The sequence below is a fragment of the Panthera tigris genome, chromosome D2, assembly GCF_018350195.1.
Source record: "Panthera tigris isolate Pti1 chromosome D2, P.tigris_Pti1_mat1.1, whole genome shotgun sequence".
In the NCBI taxonomy this organism is placed as follows: Eukaryota; Metazoa; Chordata; class Mammalia; order Carnivora; family Felidae; genus Panthera; species Panthera tigris.
In genome coordinates, this window is record NC_056670.1 from 77177632 (window position 1) to 77200150 (window position 22519).

At 49.7% G+C, this 22519-nt stretch overlaps 1 protein-coding gene across 6 annotated transcripts in view; it reads left to right on the forward strand.

Moving 5' to 3' along the window:
* Positions 1-22519, forward strand: part of TACC2 (transforming acidic coiled-coil containing protein 2) — a 182650-nt gene that overhangs the window by 108296 nt on the left and 51835 nt on the right. For 3 of the 6 annotated variants that reach the window (XM_042960095.1, XM_042960096.1, XM_042960092.1), the window contains one exon: positions 21217-21353. In XM_042960095.1, the coding sequence (XP_042816029.1) occupies positions 21217-21353 (137 nt within the window). Of the gene's footprint in view, positions 1-21216; positions 21363-22519 lie in introns of all 6 variants that reach the window. The other 3 variants (XM_042960094.1, XM_042960093.1, XM_042960091.1) reach the window with 1 other exon arrangement.

The following is a 22519-nucleotide window of genomic DNA, read 5'->3' on the forward strand; positions in this document are numbered from 1 at the left end:
GCTCCTTACTTAGAACGGTTGTTTCTGGGTTGGCCGCTTCCATGGTTTACTCTGCTTTGTCCTTAAATGGAAGCAGCAGCAGCCTCTGGCTCTGGGCAGAGCATTGGGAGCTGGAGGTGGGGGCAGGGGTGGGGGGTAGGGGTAGGGGTGGGAGCTGGGGGTAGGGAGGTAGAGGTGGGAGCTGGGGATGGGGGCAGGGGTGGGGGCAGGAGTAGGGGCAGAGGTGGGGAGGCCCCATCCTCAGTTTGCTCTGTGTCCTTGTGCGGCTGACGCTGACGACTCAGGCCAACTGTTGGGTCCAGTTTGCCGTGGGCATCTGGGCTTCACTTCAGGGTGTTTGTGGAGACTCAGAGTCTGAGAACTTTACAGCTGAACCATCAGGGCCTGAGAAGTCACAGGGGGCTTATTCTTAATGCAACCTTGTTTCAAATTCCACAAGCACATCGTTGGTGAAACACCACTCAGGCCTTTCCTGCTGGTCTTTTTTTTTTTTTTTTTTTTTTTTTTTGATAGAGAGATTGAGTGCCAGTGTGTGCACCTGCCGGGGAGGGGCAGAGAGAGAGAGGGAAATGGTGCCTGACTCGGGGCTCGATCTCCCCAACTGTGAGATCATGACCTGAGCTGAAATTAAGAGTCGGATGCTTACCTGACTGAGCCATCCGGGGCCTGCTGGTCTTTATTGAGCATGACTCAGGTAGTCAAAAATTTTAATCTCTTCCCATTAACTTCCAATTTGCTAAAAAAATATACATTTATTTTTATTATTATTTTTAATGTTTGTTTATTTTTGAGAGCGAGAGAGAGCGTGAGGGAGGGAGGGGCACAGAGAGGGGGAGACACAGAATCTGAAGCAGGCTCCAGGCTCAGAGCTGTCCGCACAGAGCCCACAGTTAGCGTGTGTCTTTGCTCTAAACTGTCATTTTTCTTTTTTTGGTTTTCCGATTCCTTCCCTCTCCTCAGGGAGGTTCTAAAGATAAGTTTGCAAGAAAGGTGGCTGTTCATTTACTCTGTTCATCCTGAGTGAGCAGAGGCTGCAGATACGGCATTTGTCGAGGCTGAAGCTTGACACTTGTTAAAGCTAGGGCTGCTCTCTGTCTGGGCTGGGGGAGAAAGTCCAGCGGAAGAGAGTGTCACAGTGAGACTTGCCACCCTGTGTGTGGCGGCTCGCCGTGTCTCCTGGAGCTCTCCCGTGCAAGCACCATCTTTAATGGGGATCAGGTCTGGGTCTCTGGACTTTCTGAGTTACTCCTCTTTGCCATTCACCAGGGCCCTGGTGGAAGTTGCTGGTGGCTAATTGCTCTACTTTGGAGGGACATGCCTGGCGTGCCTTGTGAGTATTTTCCAGGAAGAAGGCGGAGAGGCTGGCCTGGCTTTAGGGAAAACATCTGTAGACTTGTAGGTCGTGCGTGGGATTTCCTGGCCCAGCCTGGTTCGGAAGTGGGTCCTGTGACTGTGTTCATTTCCCTTAATGCTCGAGGGGAGAAAGAGTGGCCCCAAGACACTGAAGGGCAGGGCTGCGGGGAAGAGGCCATCACAGCATCAGTGTCCGAGGGACTCTGCTCTTGGGGAAGAAGGAAGAGGGGCCGGAGTGCAGAGTGTGTGTGAGGCAGCGGGGCGGGAGCGTAATGCCAGCCCGGCCCCTGGGGCACTACAGCCCGAGTCTAGTCGGCAACGAGTTTCGATTCCTCCTAAACCAGTGACTGGCAAAGTCTCTAAGTCTGAGCGGAAGGTTTTATGACCAGGAACACAGGGTCTGAGGGGCTGTCCCTGGGCAGAGGTGCACCCAGAACGTTCCTTCCTCAGAAGGGCTCTGCCTGTGGGCTTAGCCGGGTACCTTGGGTAGAAGGCACAAAAACCATGTGAAGTAACTTAAAGACAAGAGAATGTATGTGTCCTATGACTGACAGGTAGGGTTCTTCCAGCAGTGATTATCAAGATGGCTTTGGAAAAAAGGACCCCTCTCCCCCATAAAAACAAACAAGCAAGCAAAACTGAGAAAAACCCCAGAACAACCTAGAGCAATAGAGTTGGTGGCCTTTAGAATCACTTTCTTTGAGGGGCGCCTGGGTGGCTCAGTCGGTTGAGCGTCCGACTTCGGCTCAGGTCATGATCTCGCGGTCTGTGAGTTCGAGCCCCACGTCGGGCTCTGTGCTGCCAGCTCAGAGCCTGGAGCCTACTTTGGATTCTGTGTCCCCCTCTCTCTTTGCCCCTCCCCCGCTTGTGCTCTGTCTCTCTCTCTCTCTGTCAAAAATAAAATAAACATTAAAAAAAAATGAAAAAAAAAAGGATCACTTTCTTTGATGTACAGCAGGGGACCTACACCTGGGGCTGCCTCGGGCTCCCTCTCTGACCCGAGGCTGCAGCTGCTGGGGGACCTGAGTGCCACGGCCTCTGGGACTGTCTGCACGGACCTAGAGCCACATCGGGGAGGCGAGGAACCTGGGGAGCACTGGGGTGCTTGGCTGGCCTCTGGACTGGTCTTGAACAGCTCAGCTCGTGTCTCCTGCCCTCACTGGCGAGTCTGCTCCTGGGACAACTCTTAGGTGTTTTGACACCCATAGGGAATATCTTTAGTTACCAGACTGGAGATACGTGACCTGAAGCAGGGGGAAGGGGAAGGGGAAGGGGCAGGAGGAGGGCCGTCAGGCCTGGCTGGAAGCTTCCAGCAGTGTTCTCCCAGGATTTTTGCTGTTGATGTTATCTGATGCTAGACAGAAGTGGAGTCAGTGGGAAAGGGCTCCAGGTAAGAAAAGACAAGGCATACCTTGGTGGCAGATGGTACCTGGAGGTGCTGTCTATGAGGATGAGGGAAAGCAGGGCTTGAGAAGTGGAGAGGTGTTTGTTCCTGATGTCTGTCACGTCCAGTTGTTCTAGTGACAGATGAGAGAAGGGTGTGTTGGCGCCCACCCCTCTCTGGGGGGTAGCTCTTAGCACCCAGTCTAACTGCACGGTCCTGGGGCTGCCCCCAGACTCCAGAGTCACGGCGAGGTCGAGCCAGGGCCCTGTGGTCACCAGCCACCTGCTCCCATGCACGGGACAGCGGGCAGGGGGCTGAGCGGAGGCTGTAGCCAGCAGTGTTCTTCTGGCCACTTTCTCCCTCCCTCATGTAGGCCCTGAGCCCTGGCCCTTCACGTGACCTCGGTGGACCAGAGGAGGGTTCTTTCTCCTTACTGGAAGACCATGTGACTGTGGGTCCCTGTCTGTGACCAGCATATCGTACATGGACCAGAGAGCTGGGTGGCATTGGACTGAGGGGGTGCCTGATGAACTGACCTACTGCTCCCAAGAAAAAGCGGGGAGAACCTGCGCGGGTCACCACCAGCCAGCCCAGCTCCACTGTTGGGAACAGTACAAAGGTCGACAAATTCCACCTTTAGAAAGCTCGTGGACCACAGCACTGGCTCAGTGCAAAGCTGTCCTGGGTTCCTGGGCGTGTGGCATTGCGGGTCCACGCGGTGCCCTTGGAGGCTCAGTTACGACATCCGTGAAATGGGGCCGATACCCCATCCCCCTCTCTGTTGCTGACAGAGTCTACGGATAAAAAAGAATGCATGCTCATGTTGGGGACTCTGGAGAAGAAATGACAAATAAGATGTTTGAGTACTGTGCCTGTGGCTTTTAGTTTTAGTTTTTTAAATATAGCATCGTTCCTAGTGAAGTCTGCTGAAGAAACCCTGAAATGTTGCCGCTTTGTGCCAAAGGATGCATTAGTGTCACTCTTCAAGGAAACCCCTTAGTGCCTGTGAAGTAGAAAAGGTGCTGAACCTCAGAAACCAGTCTGCTCAGATGGGCTTTCTCGAATAACACACTTTCCGCCCTGTGCTCACTCTCCTGGCTTTATGCTGTGCATTTCCCAATCTGTGCTTGAAATATATATTGTATTAATTATATTACGCCATATTACATCATATTTATTATATTATATTATATTATATTATATTATATTATATTATATTACATTACATTATATCGTATCATATTATACAGTGTTATACTATGTTGTGTTATATTCATAATCTCCTGAATACTGGTTTTCTCCAACCCTCCAAATGTAACCATCTCTTCTAAAGCTCAGGGCTTGGGGCGTCTGGGTGGCTCAGTCGGTTAAGCGGCCGACTTCGGCTCAGGTCACGATCTCGCGGTCCATGAGTTCGAGCCCCATGTCCGGCTCTGTGCTGACAGCTCAGAGCCTGGAGCCTGTTTCAGATTCTGTGTCTCCTTCTCTCTCTGACCTTCCCCCATTCATGCTCTGTCTCTCTCTCTCAAAAATGGATAAACGTTAAAAAAAATTTTTTTTAATAAAAAAAAATAATAAAAGTCAGGGATTAAATTAATCCTGGCATGGTGTGTGGAAGGGAACCAGGGGTATGGGGGTGATTGGGTACAGGCTTTCCTGGAGATGGTATAAATTGCCCAACTCTCAGGGGCCCTGGGAAGTATTTCCCTCATACTCAGATGTAATATTTCACTGGTAAACATTCAGCGGGGATAAAATAATGGAGGGCTGCATGGAGGAGGGGACACTTCCACCGAGCCTTTCTGAGCAGGTCTCTGCTGGGCAGGAAGAAGCAGCGAGAGAAAGTGCAGAAGAGCTGGAAAGGTCTGCTGGGGGACTGGTGGAGGGCAGGGTGTGGGGTTTGGCTTGAGTGCACAGAGCAAGAGCGGGAGGCGGGATCAGAGGAAAACGTCAGGGGCCAAGTCGTGGAAGGCCTCACGAGGCGCTGAGGAATTCGGACAGCCTCTGAAGGAGTTAAGAGGGGCGTCACGTGACCAGATTTGGGTTTAGGTTCGAGGAGAAAAGGAGAAAACAGCCCACCTTTGTTTCTTCATCTTAGTCTGTGTCACACAAGTGACTAGAATTCGGGAGTTTCCAGATTTGTTACTTAAGACACTGGGTGGCCTCTGTATGGGTCCTTCTTTATAGAATTAAAAGCCAGCCTTCGGGGGCGCCTGGGGGGCTCTGTCGGTTGAGTGTCCGACTTCGGCTCAGGTCATGATCTCACGGTCCGTGAGTTCGAGCCCCGCATCGGGCTCTGTGCTGGCAGCTCGGAGCCTGGAGCCTGCTTCGGATTCTGTGTCTCTCTCTTTCTGACCCTCCCCTGTTTATGCTCTGTCTCTCCCTGTCTCAAAAATAAATAAATGTTAAAAAAAAAAAAAATTAAAAAAAAAAAAAGCCTGCCTTCTTCAGGATTGTTTGGACACTGGCTTTCTGAAATTCTCCCCCGAGGCCCTTCCTCGTTAATAAAGAATTCCCAAGTCTTATGCCCCCATGTGGGTGGTTTGGTGCCTCAGAGGCTGCCCACCAGGGGGGTTGTTTGCAAGAAGCGGGGGCCGTTCTTGAGGGGACAAGAGGACATGTGCCCAGTGGGGGCCGTTCTTGAGGGGACAAGAGGACATGTGCCCAGTGGGGGCCGTTCTTGAGGGGACAAGAGGACATGTGCCCAGTGCCTGTAATTCTTTCTAAGTGGAATATACAGTCATTTGAGTTGCATCTCCTTGTACGTGTAGACAGACACAAGTTTTTTGTTTTTTGTGTTTTTCACCTCTTTCCTGGATAATGTACGGCCTCGTAGCTTGCCATGCAGATTAGGGCCGCCGAAAGGGCAGGTCTGACCCTAGGAAGCCAGAATGTGTGTGCAGGTAGGCAGAGCCGGTTAGCTAACAAGGAAGGCAGTAGGAACCTAAGGATTTTGTTTTTGAAATTTTATTATTATAGTTTTCATATTTATTTTTGAGAGAAAGAGACAGAGCACGAGTAGGGGAGGGGCAGAGAGAGAGAGGGAGACACAGAATCTGAAGCAGGCTCCAGGCTCTGAGCTATCAGCACAGAGCCTGATGTGGGACTTGAACTCACGAACCGTGAGATCATGACCTGGGCCGAAGTCGGACGCTCAACCGACTGAGCCACCCAGGCGCCCCCCTTTTTTTTTTAATGTTTGTTTATTTTTGAGAATGGGGGAGGGGCAGAGAGAGATGGAGACAGAGGATCCGAAATGGGCTCTGCATTGACAGCAGAGAGAGCCTGATGCGGGGCTCGAACTCACGAACCGTGAGGTCATGACCTGAGTGGAAGTTGGAATCTCAGTGGACTGAGCCACCCAGGCACCCCAGGAACCTAAGGATTTTGGAAAGAGCGGCGTGTCGGGAGGCTGAAAGCGAGAGAAAGGCAACCCCCAGAGGAAGATGCAGCTGTAGGAGGTGATGAGGGGTCTGTGCCCGGGACCCTCCGAAACTAGAAAGGGACGGGAGGCTCCCCACTGACGTTTTCTAAGCAGAGAGGACAATGAAATGGGGAAATGGCTTGATCTGTCAACGTGGCCTGCGACAAATAAAGGAAGAGATAAACCCCTAATTATCTAAGTCAGCTTTCATTAAGATGCCAACTGGAGCCAGAAGCATGACTTTTAAAATCGTAGGAACCTTGAGATAAGGGAAAACTTTGAGCCTTTGATGCAAGAGATGTGAGAAAACAAAGCACAAAGCGGCCCTTGTCCTAAAAAGAAGAGAGAGAGAGAAGTCTGGTGCTGGTTTAGAAGTCAGAGGGCTTGAAAGGCCTGAGGAATAGAAATAGGCAGGTGCCATTGTCCGATTTCTACCTCATTCTGTTCCTTTTATCATCAAATTGAGTAGTATAGTGGCAGGAAGGTCAGCTCTGAGGGTCTGTTTTAAGTCAATTGGGTTATTGTCACCAAACCCTTAACCTTGAGGCAGTTTGCCTGTTTGATGTGGGAAATTGGATCCATTCGATGGAGCGTCGTCATATGTAATTGGAATCTGAGGTTCCTTATCAGCCTTGTCATATTTAAACCACTGATTAGGGCTCTGATACTTTCGTTATTGAATCAGCCAGTGTAAGAGATGACTCTTGGAGTCCAGAAGAACAATCTTCTTGCTTGCATCCATAGTACTGACAGTAAAAAAGTAAATGCTTATTATTTTAGCCAAAACTTTTTGAAAGCACACTTGGGATCTCAGCTTTTTCCTTAACCTTCCACGTGTGTCTCGAGTCTGACCGCTCCTCACCTTGACTGCCGCTGCTGGTCTAGTGCACGGCCCCTCCTTCTGTCTCTGGACTCCTGTCCCCTCGATGATCGGATGGGCTCTGCCCCAGTCCCCCACTGCTGCCCTAATGCTGTTGTCAGAGCAGTCATGGTGGCCTTTGAAGACCATACATCTGGGGGAGTCCTTCCCCCTTTGAAGCCCTCTGCTGGCTTTCCAGCTCCTCGTGGCAGACTTCCTCCTCCTGGGTCTCTCCTCCTCCTGGGGGCCATAACTAAGGCTGCCTCTTGCACCTGGTAAGCTCCTTCCCACCTCAGGGCCCTTCATCCTGTGGTTCCCTCTGCCTGGAACCTTCTTTCTCCAGCTCTGTGATTACTGGCTCCTCCTTCCTTCTTCATGTCCGTCTTCCTTTGACGGAATGCAAGAGAGAGAAACTCTAGGTGCACCCCGGAGCCCAGAACAAACTAAGTCAGCACACCGTCTACTTTGCTGATTAGAATTTCTGCCAAAGTGGCTGTGAATTAATTCGGTAAATACTCGAGTGAAATTTATTGCTTGATTTTACAATTCCTCGCCCACAGCCTTTTTAGCAGCGTGTGTGTGTGTGTGTGTGTGTGTGTGTGTGTGTGTGTGAAGGAGAGGGGGGTGTTGGGTGTGTAGGAGGAGCAAGAAAATCATAATCTTTTCTCCTTGCTCATGAATCATTGGTATAGCTGTCCCCTGACTACAGGGGGCTTTAAAGAAAGTAGGGCTATGCTTTATGTTTCTCTGGTTCTGTTCGGGTGAAAGGTACAATAATCTTTTAACACATTGAGGACCGGAGAGAGTGAACGCTTTCTAGATGCCTGGCATTGTGTGAGTACAGAGTCACTTCTCATAGCAACCTCGTGTGGCCGGTGGTACTCCCACTGGATAGAGGAGGAGCTGGGCCCATGGTCAAGGTTGTGTGAAGGAACCTGTCCGAAGTTGCCCCCCTCACAAGTGGCAGAGCATGAGGTTTTGGAGCCAGATCTGTAAATGCTCATTTTTATATTTTGTAAATATTGTGCTGTCTTCTACAAAATTAACGGATTCAGATAATTTAGATATTATGTATGAAGAGCATGCTCAACTTCAGACTTTGTTCAGAATTTCTTTAATAGCATGTCAAAGACTGAGCATTGTTGCTGCGTTACATATGAGAGAATGGCGTGAAAAATATCCTGATGCAGGCAATGCCTCAGGAATGCATGTTTGCAAGGCGTTGAACAATACTTCTCTGCAACTGGCATGCTATTTACAAGCCATCTTTTCCTTTTGGTTCTGTAAAGCGATTGGAAGGAAGGGACAAAAGATTTAAGTGCTCCTTCTTTATTGTACAAAAGCACTGTTTGCAGACATTGGTAGAAAAAGGGTTTTTAAAACTTTCTAAACGTTGGGCTTTACTAAAGTACTACAGCCATCCCAAGGCCAGGTTCGTACGTTTTGTTTCTAGTTGCAACATCGTGGTTGAGACTCAGGGTGGACTGCACATTGCCATTTATTTAGCAGAGCCGGGGAACAATTTTTAGGGGAGAGTTTGTCTTTGTGATTCTCGGAGAGAGGCTGTGGGGGTATCGGTTGAATATCACCTCCAGGCAGGACCCAGAGAATTACTGATTTTTAGGTAAATGAAATCTAACAATAACTAAACCCTCTCTGGGTTTAGTTCTCTTAGTTAGCAAAGCTTCAGGGTCTCCGGAGGCTGGCTCAAAGTCAGCGGTCTCAGCAGGAGGGTGTGATGCTGTGATTTATAATCCCAGCTGCTTGGATCTCACAAGGAGCTCACAAGGCTTTCTGGGCTGCTCAGGGCTTAACAAAGTGGTTGAAATCTACCCGTATGGTGCGTACAGCTGATCCTAGAACAACACGGGTTTGTGCTGCGTGGCCCCATATACATGTGGTGGTGGTTGTTGTTGTTGTTGTTGTTTGATGCAGTTTGGTGCTATAAACGTATCTTCTCTTCTTTATGATTTACTTAATATTTTCTTTTTTTTGGTTTACTTTCCTGTAAGAATATGGTATGTAATACATGCAACATACAAAACATGTGATAACCAGCTGTTTATGTTACCAGCAAACCTCCTGGTCAACAGTAGGCTATTAGTGGTCAAGTTTTTGGAGAGTCAAAAGTTATACTTGGATTTTGATTGCATGTGGGGGTCAGTGCCCCTAACCCCAGCATTGTTCATTGGGTCAACTGTATGTATTTGTTAAAAGCAACCTTGATGTCACTCAGTAATGAATTTACGCTGAAACATTAGGAAGAGAGGACTCTAGGGATGTTAATGTCCAATGCAGCAAAAGCCCTCAAATCCTTTCTCCATTGCTATTATTATTTTTTTTTTTTAAAGAAGCATCATGCTTTTTTTTCTAAGTTTTTTGTTTTTTGTTTTTTTTGTTTTTTGGGGGTTTTTTTTGTTTTTGTTTTTTTTTTTGAGGGGGTGGGTGGGGAGAAGTAGGAGAGAGGCAGGGAGAGAAGGCGAGAGGGAATCCCAAGCAGGCTCTGCACTGTCCGCTCAGAGCCTGATGTGGGGCTGAAACCCATGAACTGCAAGATCATGAGCTGAGCCAAAAACAACAGATACTTAACCGACTGAGCCACCCAGGCACCCGTCCATTGCAATGGTTAATAATAGCTTGCAAGGTTTTAAAAGACCACTCTAAAGGCAAAATTTTAAATGATGAATTACAAAGTCAAAACACATAAGCTTTAATTATTGATAGAAAGGGCACGATTCAGATAAGCAGGACAGCCTCCAAATATGCTTTTCCTCCTTTTGACTAGAAACGGGGAGGGAAACAGGGAAGTAAGAGGTGGGGGCATGTGCATGCGTGCTCACACACACACACACACACACACACACACAGGGGGGGAGGGGAGGGCAGAGGAGAGAGAGGCAACTCCTGAGACAGAGACTCCAGAGCAGATGGAGGTCCAGCCGGATTCAGAGTCTGAGACAGAGGCACACAGAGATAGACACGGAGACAGACAGAGACTTAGGTGAGGCCGCTTTAGACGTGAAGAACTGAGGAGCCGGGAATGCGGAGGCCGGAGCCACCCTTGCTCTGCTGAGTGGAAATCGTGGCCCCTTTGAAAGACTCTGCTTTGAGCTTAGTCAGCACTTGAGGCTCCCTTGACCCCATGATGCTATGGCCTTTGGTCCAAGATGTGAATCAGTACGGGCAGCAGCATTCAGGGGCTGATCCAACCGCCCTGCAGAGGGCATGTGGCCAACCCCAGGGGTCTGGGTGGCCCACAGCCTCCCCTGTTACCCAAAGTAGATTGTAGGAACTCAAACGGTTATAGTCAGGAGGGCAGGGCTGGGGCCTCTTGGATGCGCACTCGATGGCCAAATGAGGGGACAGGTTAAGGTGTGGCTGAGGAACAGGGGGGCAGGAGTGAGGAGGGCAGAGGGCAGGAGACCCAGGCTGGCCTGGCTGGCTGCTCCCATGGGGCGGTTGTGGATCTAGATGCCAAAACCCCGTTTGATCCATCACCCTGGAGTTGAGGATGCCCTGGAAACCGATGGCACCCAAATATACTGGAGACTGAGTTGCAGACCAGCCTGCCATCCTATAGGAGCCATTGGGACGCAGAGGAAGCTGCTTCGTTTGGGACAAGGGGCACAAGACACGTGCTCTCGTCTCAGCTCTGCCCCTGCCGGGCTCTGAGCGCCTCCTTGAGTCACTGGGCCCTTTGGCTCCAGATTCTCTTCCTCAGGACCCAGAAGGATGTGAGCGTCTTGTGAGCGGGTAGCTGCTGTGTCTGACGCGGCTGCCCAGGTGCTCGGCTCGGGATAGGTGACAGACAAGTCCTGCTGAAATTGTCATAGAATGGTGTCCACATGCCTCACCTGTTGTGAGGGTCAGATGGGAGGAGGGGTGAGGAAGCTGAGGAACAAAGTGTAAAATTGGCTGGGGTGGGCAGTCCCTGGTTGAGGCGCCCCCATCCTGGTGCCCGGGTACTGCCTGGGAAACCACCCTGAAATCAGAAGGATGCTTGTGGTGTGTGGAAGGTGAGCCAGGGAGGCAGAATGGGTGCTTCTTGGGGCACCTGGGTGGCTCAGTCGGTTAAGCGTCCAACTTCGGCTCAGGTCACGATCTCGCAGTTTGTGGGTTCGAGCCCCGCATCGGGCTCTGTGCTGGCGGCTCTGAGCCTGGAGCCTGCTTCAGGTTCTGTCTCTGTCTCTCTGCCCCTCCTCCACTTGTGCTCACTCGCTCTCTCTCTCTCTCTCAAAAATAAATTAAAAAAAAAAAACCAGAATGGATGCTTCTCACTGGGTGTGGGAGCACGTGAAGGGGCAGGTCCCTGGTGGGTGCGTCTGCCCTGGGCTATGCAGAGAGGAAGGCTATGTTCCCATTGCCACGCTTTTTCCAAAGTCCTTGCTGCCTCCTTTCCTTATACCACGTCTCCCCGGACATAGTCCAGCTAATCGGGCCCCCACTGCGTTCCGTTCTTTGCATCTTGGACCTAGATAGGCTTGGGAGGGCGTGCTGAACGGATCTGGGAAGGCCCCTGGTGTCCCCAGCAGTGAGGTTGGGCTCTGCCCTCTTCAGGCCGGCATCCGCCCTTTTACCAAGGCAAACACATGCTTGTGCTGAGATACCTTTTTCTGAATCCAAAAACAACATATATGTTGCCTGTATGTGCATATATTTCTGTCTCTACATAGGTATATATGTGTTCTGGAAGTGGGCCTATGTGTTTATGTATATTTCTTTGTGTTTGTACATAATTATGATGTCCCAGGTCAGCTCCTACTATATGCAATTCCTTAATTTGCTGTTTTTCCTACTTATTACTTGGAGCTCTCCTGACGGTACATGTGAACCCACCGTGCCCGCGTCATCAGTATGCGGTGCTGAGGGAGGGGCTGTTACCTGCCAGGTGCTGGGGAAACCCTAGGGGCTGACCAGACATTACAGTTCCTTCTGAGTACTTGCATCTTGTTTCATGGTTTTTCTATGTCATGGATCACTCAGTCTCGATAGATGCTGTCTGTGCACCTATCTTCTCTGCCCCTCTGACTTGCTTTGGTTTCAGAAACTAGGTACCAAACCTTCTTTGTCAGTTAAGGCTGATAGAACAAAAGTGCCATATGGGGCACCTGGGTGGCTCAGTCGGTGAAGCACCCGACTTCGGCTCAGGTCGTGATCTCGCGGTTCGTGGGTTCGAGCCCCGCGTCGGGCTCTGTGCTGACAGCTCGGAGCCTGGAGCCTGCTTCGGATTCTGTGTCTCCCTCTCTCTCTTCACCTCCCTTGCTTGTTCTCTGTCTCTCAAAAATAAACAAAAAGGTAAAAAAAAATTTCAAAAGTGCCACAGATGAGATGGCTTTAACGGTACCCATTTATTCCCCACAGTTCTGGAGGCTGGGAAATTCAAAATCAAGGCCCCAACAGATTTGGTGACTGGCAAGAGCCTGATTCCTTGTTCATAGATGGTGGTGTTCTTACCGTGAAGTCACATGGCCGAAGGGGACAAGGCAGTTCTCTGGGGTTTCTTTTTCTAAGAGGGCCCTACTCCTGTTCTAATCCCATTGGAAATTAGGTTTCAACGTGAATTTTGGGGACATTTACACACGCACATTGAATCGTAGTGCAAACCCGTTAGGATAGTATATAAAAGAAGGAAAAGTATGTTTTTGGACAAGACCAGAAGAGCTTTCCACTGAGTACCGTACAGGATTTTCAGTGCGCTTGGTTGGACAGAGATATTTATGTGTTTACTTGGGTGCTGGTTGTGTCTCACCTGGGTGAGATACTGTTTGCTTGTTAACGGTCTGACTAGGTAGGATGGTCTGGAGTTGTTCCTAGAGAAAAGAGAAGTCCTCTTGGTGATGATCTATTGGAAGCTCCTTTTTTTTCTTTTAAGTTTATTATTTTTTGAGAGAGAGAGAGCGAACAGAGGAAGGGCAGAGAGAGAAGGCGAGAGAGGATCCCAAGCAGACCCTGCACGGTCCACACAGAGCCTGATGTGGGGTTCAAACCCACGAACCATGAGATCATGACCTGAGCCAAAATCAAGAGTCAGATGCTTAACTGACTAAGCCACCCAGGCGCCTCTCAGAGGCTCCCTCAATTCTGTGTGTTCTATTTTTTTTCTAGCTAGCCTCTATAAATATCTTATTTCCAGTTCGGTTTTTCAGAATCTGAGTTTAAAGATTCCAACTAAAGTCACCCAAGCAAAGAGTTCAGCTACAAAGATGAGATGTCAGGGATATCATTGCAGAAGGCAAGGGAATTAAAGGGTAGCCGAGTCTCCCTTCTTTCTTTATTTCTCCTGAGACTCGATTGGCATTCTGGCATCTCTCCCGGATCCGCTTACAAACAGGTGGAATCCGCAGCCTGGGGCTGCTGACTCAGCCTGGATTCACACCGCCCGCAGGAAGGCGCTCGGCCACTGGAGAGCCTCTCTTGCTGAGCGCCTGGTATCGTTGCACATAAGTCCGTTTTAAAACTGAGTGTGTGGGGATGGGATGTTCCATTGGGCACCTGTGTGTGCACCCACACACGCACAATGCCGCACCGAGCCTCCCCCATTCTGGAAACACTCCCCTGACCCTGGAGTTTATGGGTTGTGTACACCTCGAAGGAAGGATAGAGTCCAGATCGGCGTGACTTTCAGAGTCCCTGCGTCCTCCGGGACCCACTTCTGTCCACAGACGGTCTGGCAGGACGGCCCTCCCACGTCGTGTGTAAGCTCCAGCTTCCCCTCCATGCCCAAATCGGTAGCTGTGATGAAATAAAAGAGAAGACTCAGTTTGCTAGCAAATTACACTTCCCTGAGTTTCTTTCTTTCTTTTTTTTTAATGCGGGGCTCGAACCGTGGGATCGTGTCCTGAGCCAAAACCAAGAATTGGACGCTTAACCGACTGAGCCACCCGGGCGCCCCCATTTCCCCAAATTTCTAATGGCGCGTGACCTAGCTGGAAGGAATTCCGTGGTAGACGTTCATTGCTTGTGGGTCTCCTGACCGCCTTTTGGGGGATTCTGTCTGCCTCCCCCATCTGTTCCATGGGATCTGGGTGGGTTGTTTATTTATGTGTGCTTTTATGCCTTCACCATGCCACTTCCCTCACCGGGGACGCTATCTAACCTCGAAACGGCCAGTGTGTTGATTGCCAATATCCCTTGAGCCCTGATGGTATCCCTAAGTAGCCAAGTGACAGCTACTTGTATCCGAAGATGGGAGCTGTCTCATAAACCCCACAGACGCTACGTGCTGGGAATCTTGGGAGAAGTGTGCTGTCATCTGCTTTGATTTTCCCTGGAGCTTGAGCCTGGAAGAGTCTAGCAGCAGCCCGGCTTGCCAGACCCAGCGCTGTGTTCATGGAAGACGGCATCTGACTCAGTCACCCGACAGTCCAGGAAGGGTGTTAGCTCTTGGTTGTGTTGAAATAATGTTCTCCCTTGACTTAAATGTTAAGGAGTGATATTGCAGAGCAAATCCCTTTTCTTTTCTTTTTTTTAATGTTTATTTTTGAGAGAGAGAGAGAGAGAGAGACACCCAGTGCAAGTGGGGGAGGGGCAGAGAGAGAGGGAGACACAGAATCTGAAGCAGGCTCCAGACTGAGCTGTCAGAACAGAGTCCGACGCGGCTTGAACTCAAGAAATACCAGTTCGTGACCCGAGCCGAAGCTAGATGCTTAACCAACTGAGCCACCCAGGCGCCCAAAAAATCCTTTTCTATACGTATGATAGGCACATTAAAGTGAAAGACCCTGTTCAGTCGGCCCAAAAAAATCACCAGTCAAGTTGTTTTAGGCAGGAGGGAAGTGTGTGTGTGTGTGTGTGTGTGTGTGTGTGTGTGTGTGTGTGTGAGAGAGAGAGAGAGAGAGAGAGAGAGACAGTATGCACACATGTTCCTGCAAGGACCTCATTTCTTGACAAGCCTGTCTAAAGTGGAATATTTTGATGAATAGAATTTAGTGGAGAGCAATCTCACAAACATCCTGTCACTCAAATCCATCAGACTCTTAGATGCAGAGATGAAGGAGGTGATCTGATCTGCCGAGAGCTCCGTTTTTGTTTCTGGAAGATCTCCCCCACTTCAGGGATGGCCCGGTGGTCTTTGGGGCTGGAGGGCGTGAGCCTCCTATGGATGCAGGGCTTTGGGCCAGCACTGTTGCCTCTCCCTGGGTTTGGTCAGGGGGAGGGAGGCTGGGGGGCACTTGCACCACTCGCTCAGGTGGGCCCCCCCCTCCAGAACCTGAGAGGGTGGGGCTTATGTCACAGGAAGCCCCCCCCCTCTAGAGTGCTGGTGCTGGGACCATTCACTCTTGCTGGGTGGTCACAAAATCCTCTATCCCCAGACTCACTTTCACAAGAATTCTGAGAAATTGCTAGAAGGAGAACTTTCCTTTAGCAATGTTTAAGAATGAACTGTTTCTTGGATGCCTGGGTGGCTCAGTCGGTTAAGCTTCTGACTCTGGGTCAGGTCATGATCTGGTGGTTCATGGGTTTGAGCCCCACATCGGGCTCTGTGCTGACAGCTCGGAGCCTGGAGCCTGCTTCGGATTCTGTGTCTCTGTCTCTCTTTTTGCCCCAACCCCACTTATGCTCTGTCTCTTTCAAAAATAAATAAACATTAAAAAAAAATTTTTTTTTAAAAGAACAAACTGTTTCTTGATAATCAGATAACATGTAAGTATAGGTAACTTTAGATTTCCAGGTGGGGGGCGGGCACTGAGGTTAGGAGGGAGGCTCTTATTGACGAAAAGCAGGCTGGTTCTAATGAATGTCGTGTCGTGTCCTTGCTGGAAAGGGCTGGTTACTTTGGGAAGTCACTGCAGCTCTCCTGGCCTCAGTTTCCTTGCCTGTTTATTTTATTTTATTTTTTGAAGTTTATTTATTTTTCAGAGAGCATGCGTGCAAGTAGGGGAGGGGCAGAGAGAGACAGAGAATCCCAAGCAGGCTCTGTGCTGTCGGCACAGACCCTGACGTGGGGCTCCAACTCTCAAACCATGAGATCATGACCTGAGCTGAAATCAAGAGTCAGACACCACACCCATGCGTCCCTCCTTGCCTGTTTCAAAGGATGTGATAAGCATGTTGGAATGGGAAATTTTCTACCGTCTTCAGGGTTGGAAGATTCAGTCTGTGGTGTTTGAGATTTATTTCCCCAAACCCTTGAATGACCTCCAGTACAACTTGAGCAAAACATAATCATTTAATAAGCTGAAAAACTACATTCGTAGCACCTCTTTGTTAAGAGAGACCACCCGTGTTTTGTTTATACATACAGACATTCACACATACTTTTGTGTATATGTGTATGTATGTGTTATTATACTAACTTCATTTTATATCGTGCTAACCTATATTACATTAATTGGTGTGTGGGTGCTGATCTTTTACTATTTTGTTGTTATAGTTCATGGAAGTAAAACATGAAAATATTTAAAGTAAAAAGAGAGGCCAACAGGCCCTGGGGTTCTACACTTTGCCAGCTGTCCTGCTTTGGGGACAGTTTGCATAAGTCTCTGTTTTAACACAGCGTGTTATCTGTGGAGGGACTGATTCCTTCATTGCGTGGAGCACAGATTTTCGAACTGTGCTCAGTGGAACTTCAGAACTATAGAGAGATTCTCTGAAATCTGAGAAAATGTTTGAAAAAATACTTTAAAACTCTACGAACAGACACCCGGGGAACTTGACAGGTTTAGTTTCGGTGGCTAGCACAGTCTCTCTGTACTTGGGATTATATGTTTCTATCTTTCCTTCCCTTCTGTGCACACCACGCTGGGTGGCATTGGAGACCACCAGCATACTGCCTTGTGCTGATGGATTAATTTAGTTTTGTTCTTCGGTAGCTCTTCTGCCCTGTCTGCCTTATTAAAGAATACAGGGCAAGCTGTTAAAAAACAGGTGCTGTTTGTAATCACTCATCAGGTTGCATCAGGACTTTTCCTGATAATGTGCAACCAGGGGAGAAATCAGCAGACAGAGCTCATGCTGCAATTAGCATCCCCAATCCCTAGTGTCAGATTTTCAGGTTTGTCAAATAGCTTTATTGTTCCCAACGATAGACTGTGTAGTAAGAATATAGTATAAATTGAGCTTATAAAATAAACACAACTTTTCTCTATGCATAGGATTCATTTGGAAGAATAGTTCTGCTGTTGAAAATATTTGGGAGCCACTGAGACAGGGAAGAGAACACAGATTTTATAGGCAGACGGTTCTAGATTTGAGCCCAACTCCCGTAGCTTACTAACCTAGATGGCCAAGGGCAAAGTACTTTGCTTCCCATAGTAGTGCCATCTGTAAATTGGGCTTGCTCACCGCCAGGCAGGATATTTTTGAAGATTACAGAGAAATGCACAAATGGACCTAAGCCGTGACCTGACACAGAACAAAAAGTTCAGCATGTGATAACTATTACCAAGGTTTTCGTGCTGGGCCATATTTCATGCCTGGCCATTAAGAGCTACCTTTTACACTATGGAAAGACATTCTCTCGGTTTATTTGCACGTATTTGCATATTGACTTATATGGTGAACATAGCGTATGCATATCCTGGTAAATACATTTTCGTATAATTTAGAGACGTTTTGGCAGACTGGAGTGGCGCGTTCTTTCTGATGCATCTTTGCAGCATTAAGTTAATTTCCTTTTCTTTCATTTTGAAAGTCTGTGGAGCCTTAACCGAAGAATTTATTGTACTTTAGTTTTTTCTAGTAGAAAAAAAAAATCAAACAGCCGATGGGAACTGCTTTTATGCATTGGGGCTCCAAAGTGCTGCTTTATTTGTGTGTACAGGCTCTTTGTGGGTGGACTGCAGAAATCCCTGCTCTTGGAAATGTTTCTGAGCCCTCTGGGAAACTGAACAGGGAAAAAAGAGCTAATTAAAAAAGCTGCCATCCGCCTCCTCTAATTAACTTGCTCTCTGCTCCTGGGAGAGGGTACGGAAATGTGAAAATAACACAGGCATCACCGGAAGTGAATGCCATTCTTGTGGTGCTCCGGTCGGTCGCCCCGTGGTGTTGTGATGCAGAAATGGTTCACGGTAAACAGGCAGGGAATCACAAAGGGGCTCCATGTGCCCTCTGCCTCCCTCACTGGGCAGTGGTGAATGGGGGTTCCTTCTGAGCAGGTGTTCCGGCCATCCGGGCAGCTGCAGCAGGAGAGACCTCATTGGAATTCAGCAGCTTGAGCCCAAGAGTATCCGGCCCTCCCTGTTGCTTGCCTGTGCTGTTAGGGAAGAGCAGGGGCCCTCTGCGCTCTAAAGCCGCACGTCGCCGGGGCCCAGGGTTGCAGAAGCCAGGGGAAGAGCTCTCAGCCTCTCGCCCCCTGTCTCTGCTGCACTTTGGAGAAGCTCGCAGCATCCGTGACTGGCGGTGCTGCTAACGTCTTCCTGACATCTTGGGCAGATTAAGATCCCAGAGACAACGGCAAGGGAATCAGGGGTGGGCATTTAGGGGACGGAGGCCGTCCTTCAGCAGAGATGGCTTTGGCCTCCTGGCGGATGTGGCCCCTGGTGGAATGGGCCCAGTGGATGTGGACAGCAGTGAGTAGCAGTGGAGACTCCAGTCTGATGGCCCTCCAAGGAAGTTCTGGAAAGAGGCAAGTTGGCTTTGTGTGTCTTGTCAGTGTTGCCCGTGCCACATTCCGTGCTGGGGGGCAGGGTGACTTCCGGGACCCCCCAGGGTGATCCAGAGTCGTATTCCTCTTGATATTCCCTTGTGTAACTTCCTTGTGTTTTTCATGCCCGTCAGCAGACTCTGCAAAGCTCAGGTACCTCGATCTGTCGTCCAAGCGTGTATCTTCACTTCCCTACACAAAAGCGAAGGCCTTTAAATATTAATGTGTGTTTGTAAAAGGTCCGCATGGCCCCCATCCTGTTTGTGTGGAGTAAGTCTTTACTCAGGAAATTTGATAGTGTGCAGGCTTCAGCTCGTTGGATCTCATCAAAAGCAGATCCGATGTTTCTGTTCATCTCTTTGGGTCCCCTGAGGGCTTTGTGGCTTTGCTGGGGGAGCCAGGGTTCTTGGGGATGGGGGAGGGTGGTCTTTGGCACTGACAAAATGAGCCACTGACGAGTTGTAAAAACATCAATGTAGATTTTTCTGAAGGAGAACTCACCAAATGGCTCTTTTTTCCTGTGCCGGCAGACGGTGGAGGGATTGGCCTGGTTCCTGGCTCTCTCTGCCCGCTGGCAAGACAGTCGTTGGGAGAGGCTGCCCTCTGCCGAGGTCACTAGTCCTCTGACCCTTGCAGAGCTCAGCAGTGTGAGCACCTCGTGCTCCGATGCTCACCTGGTCCGTCACCCTCTGATTCCACGTCTTCACCCAGATTGGCCCGCTGGGCCACTGTGTCAGCCCGGAACTTAAGTAGCTGCCCTCTTGATCATTGCCTTTCTTGTTGCAAATGAGTAAGCGGCCTTTTGGTGTATTTAAAAGATCTTGAGACGGGCATCAGCCCAGGTGATGCTCTGCTTCTTGGGCGCGGGCATCCTCAGAGCAAGCTTGGGCCGGGACCGCTGGGCATCTTGAGCAAGGGCCTCAGGGCACGTGCCTGGCTCCACCATCTGGGGAGGCCTCATTCTTTCTGGCTTAAAATGGAGCCCCCGGGAGAAGGGGCGTGATGAAGAAGGGCCGTCTGCTCTGGGTTTTCTGGAGCCCAGGACAAGGCTTTAGTTTGTTGAGCAGCTCCCCACCCTTACCCCCCCTTACCCCCCCCCCCGTTACTGGGAGGGGCATCCTCTGGGTGGAATTTTGGGCCAGTTCTCTGGGTGAGACCATCCTGCTGAGCAGTGAGGGCCATTATCATATCATTGGGGTCAGCAGGCTGTGTTTTCTGTCTCCCGCTGGCACATCCTCCAGTGAGCTAGCTAGCTTGCTTTCCTTCTTTCTTTTTTCTTTTCTTTCTTTCTTTCTTTCTTTCTTTCTTTCTTTCTTTCTTTCTTTTCTTTCTTTCCCTCCTTTCTTTTTCTTTCTTCTTTCCTTCCTCCCTTCCTCCCTCCCTCCTTTCTTTCTTTCTTTCTTTCATCCTTCCTTCCTTCCTCCCTCCCTCCTTCCTTTTTCTTTCTTCCTTCCTTCCTTCTTCCCCTTCCCTCCCTCCTTTCTTTCTTTCTCTTTCTTCCTTCCTCCCTCCTTTCTTTTTCTTTCTTTCTTTTCCTTCTTTCCTTCCTTCCTTCCTCCCTCCCTCCTTCCCTCCCTCCCTCCTTTCTTTTTCTTTCTCCCTTCCTCCTTTCTTTTTCTTTCTTTTTTCTTTCTTTCTTTTCTTCCTTCCTTCCTCCCTCCCTCCTTTTTTTCTTTCTTTCTTTCTCCCTTCCTCCCTCCTTTCTTTTTCTTTCTTTCTTTCTCCCTTCCTCCCTTCCTCCCTCCTTTTTCTTTCTTTCTTTCTTTCTTTCTTTCTTTCTTTCTTTCTTTCTTTCTTTTCTTCCTTCCTCCCTCCCTCCCTCCTTTCTTTTCTCTTTCTTTCTTTCTCCCTCTCTTTTTCTTTCTTTTCTTCCTTCCTTCCTCCCTCTCTCCCTCCCTCCTTTCTTTCTTTTTCTTTCTCCCTTCCTCCCTCCTTTCTTTTTCTTTCTTTCTTTCTCTCTTTCTTTCAGTCAACAGATGTTATTCACTGCCTTTTGGCTTCAGCTCAGAAATGCTGTGAGAAACCAGATTGGCTGCCATCATGGCCTTGAAGCTCGGTAGATGAGAGAGACAATTAACACAATTAGAAGGTGAATAAATCCATAATAAGTTGTGAGAAGCTCTGGGAAGGAAGGGCAGCAGGAGAGAATGACAGGGTGGAGAAAGGCCATATGAGATTTGGTTTCGTGGAGTGGGGATCCTACAGCGTGTTGGAATCATGGCATTGAAATGCGTTCCTGGGAATATCAGTTTGATGAATTGGTGTCAGTGTTGACCAAAAGATTCCCCTGTGTTTGTATTTGCCACTAAGGCCAGAAATAGGAATTTTTCTTAGAGCTAAGTTTCAAAGCATATATCATTTGGGCACAAAGCTGGTGATAATGAGATTCCCTCTTGGGAATCTTGAGGGGAAATGATTTTGCTCACGTCTGTCCTGGAACAGTCGAATTGGGTGAGCCTGATTCTAGCAGTCTCGGGTGGGGGGTCAAAGTCCTCACCCCCATGTGCAGTGGGGGCCGCACGTCCTCAGCAGCACTGACCCCTGGCCCCTCGGAGCAGACTCAGCCCTGGCCCCCACCTAACCTTGCGTTTCTCCTCTCTTCTCTCCATCAGGAGTTCTGACTCTGAAGAAGCATTCGAGACCCCTGAGTCGACGACTCCTGTGAAAGCCCCACCAGCCCCACCTCCGCCGCCCCCCGAAGTCACTCCAGAACCTGAGATCAGCACACAGCCTCCTGTGGAAGAACCAGGTAACCAAGGTCAGGTGCTCCCCGGGGGAGTTTGGGGGCAGCCCTGGGCTGGGGCAGCTGGAGGACGGCACCCACTCCAGGGGGCCGTCACTGGGGCTCTTTAGACACTCCCAGCCTCTGGGGCCTCTGCTCTGGGCTGTGTTTTGTGAATGAAAACTAAGAGTGAGCAGATATAGTGGATTATACGTATGGGGGAGGCCTGTGGAGAAACCACCTGGCATCCAGAATTGGATTTGATGGGCCAAGCGGGTCTGGGAGGTTTCTGTTTGGGATTCTATCTTGGGTTCTAGTATGTGGCCCTTGGGCCCTGTAAGAACACTGGTTCTGTCTGGACAGCCCGCATGAACCTGCATTTTTATTAAAGACCATAGCCCCCATGGGCTTGGGAATAGAGATAAGCGGTAAATGGGAAAGAAGAGAAAGCCATAGATAGCCAAACCCGCTCGTGGATGGTTCGTTATTCCTCGTTAATCACAAGTTACCTGATTTCATATCACTTTCTTCCCTAGTGTGACTTCAAACATAGACCTTTCCGTGCCTTTCAGATGTGGTGGTTCCTAGAGGTGGTGGGGGCGGGGGGGACGACAGAGCTCATTCCCCAGCCTGCCCACCTAGCTGGTGCTCTCTGCATACATCCTCCGGTTATACTGCAGGGGTGGGACCACCTCCAGCCTGAAGGTTTAACAAGACCTGGAAGGAGATGGGGACTGCCAGAAATGGCCCCACAGGCTGGTCAGGGGCCAAGTGGTCCCAGAAGTATGGCCCCCTAGCCTGGTCAGTGGGCCAAGTGGTCCCAGAACCGATTCTACAGGCCGGTCAGGAGTCAGGTGGTTCCAGAAATGGCCCAGCAGGCTGGTCAGGGGGCCAGGTGGTACCGTCCCGAAACCTGGACTACCTATCTGCTTTGGGCCCTGTAGTTTAGACGGCCTCACTCTGGCTTTCCTCCAGCCACAGCCCTTGCTATGTGGTGGGGCTGCCTGGCCAACCTCCCCTTACACCACATTGTGGATACCTGGGGGCAGCCACTTCCTGGGCCCGCCTAGTCCCCTTCTCATGGCCCATCTTCCCAGGGCTGACTGTACCCATGTTTGTACCTCTCCGCCAAGGAGGAACCAAGGATGGGCCTGGGGCCTAGAGGTGGGATGTCCACGTACCTGTGCTCAAGG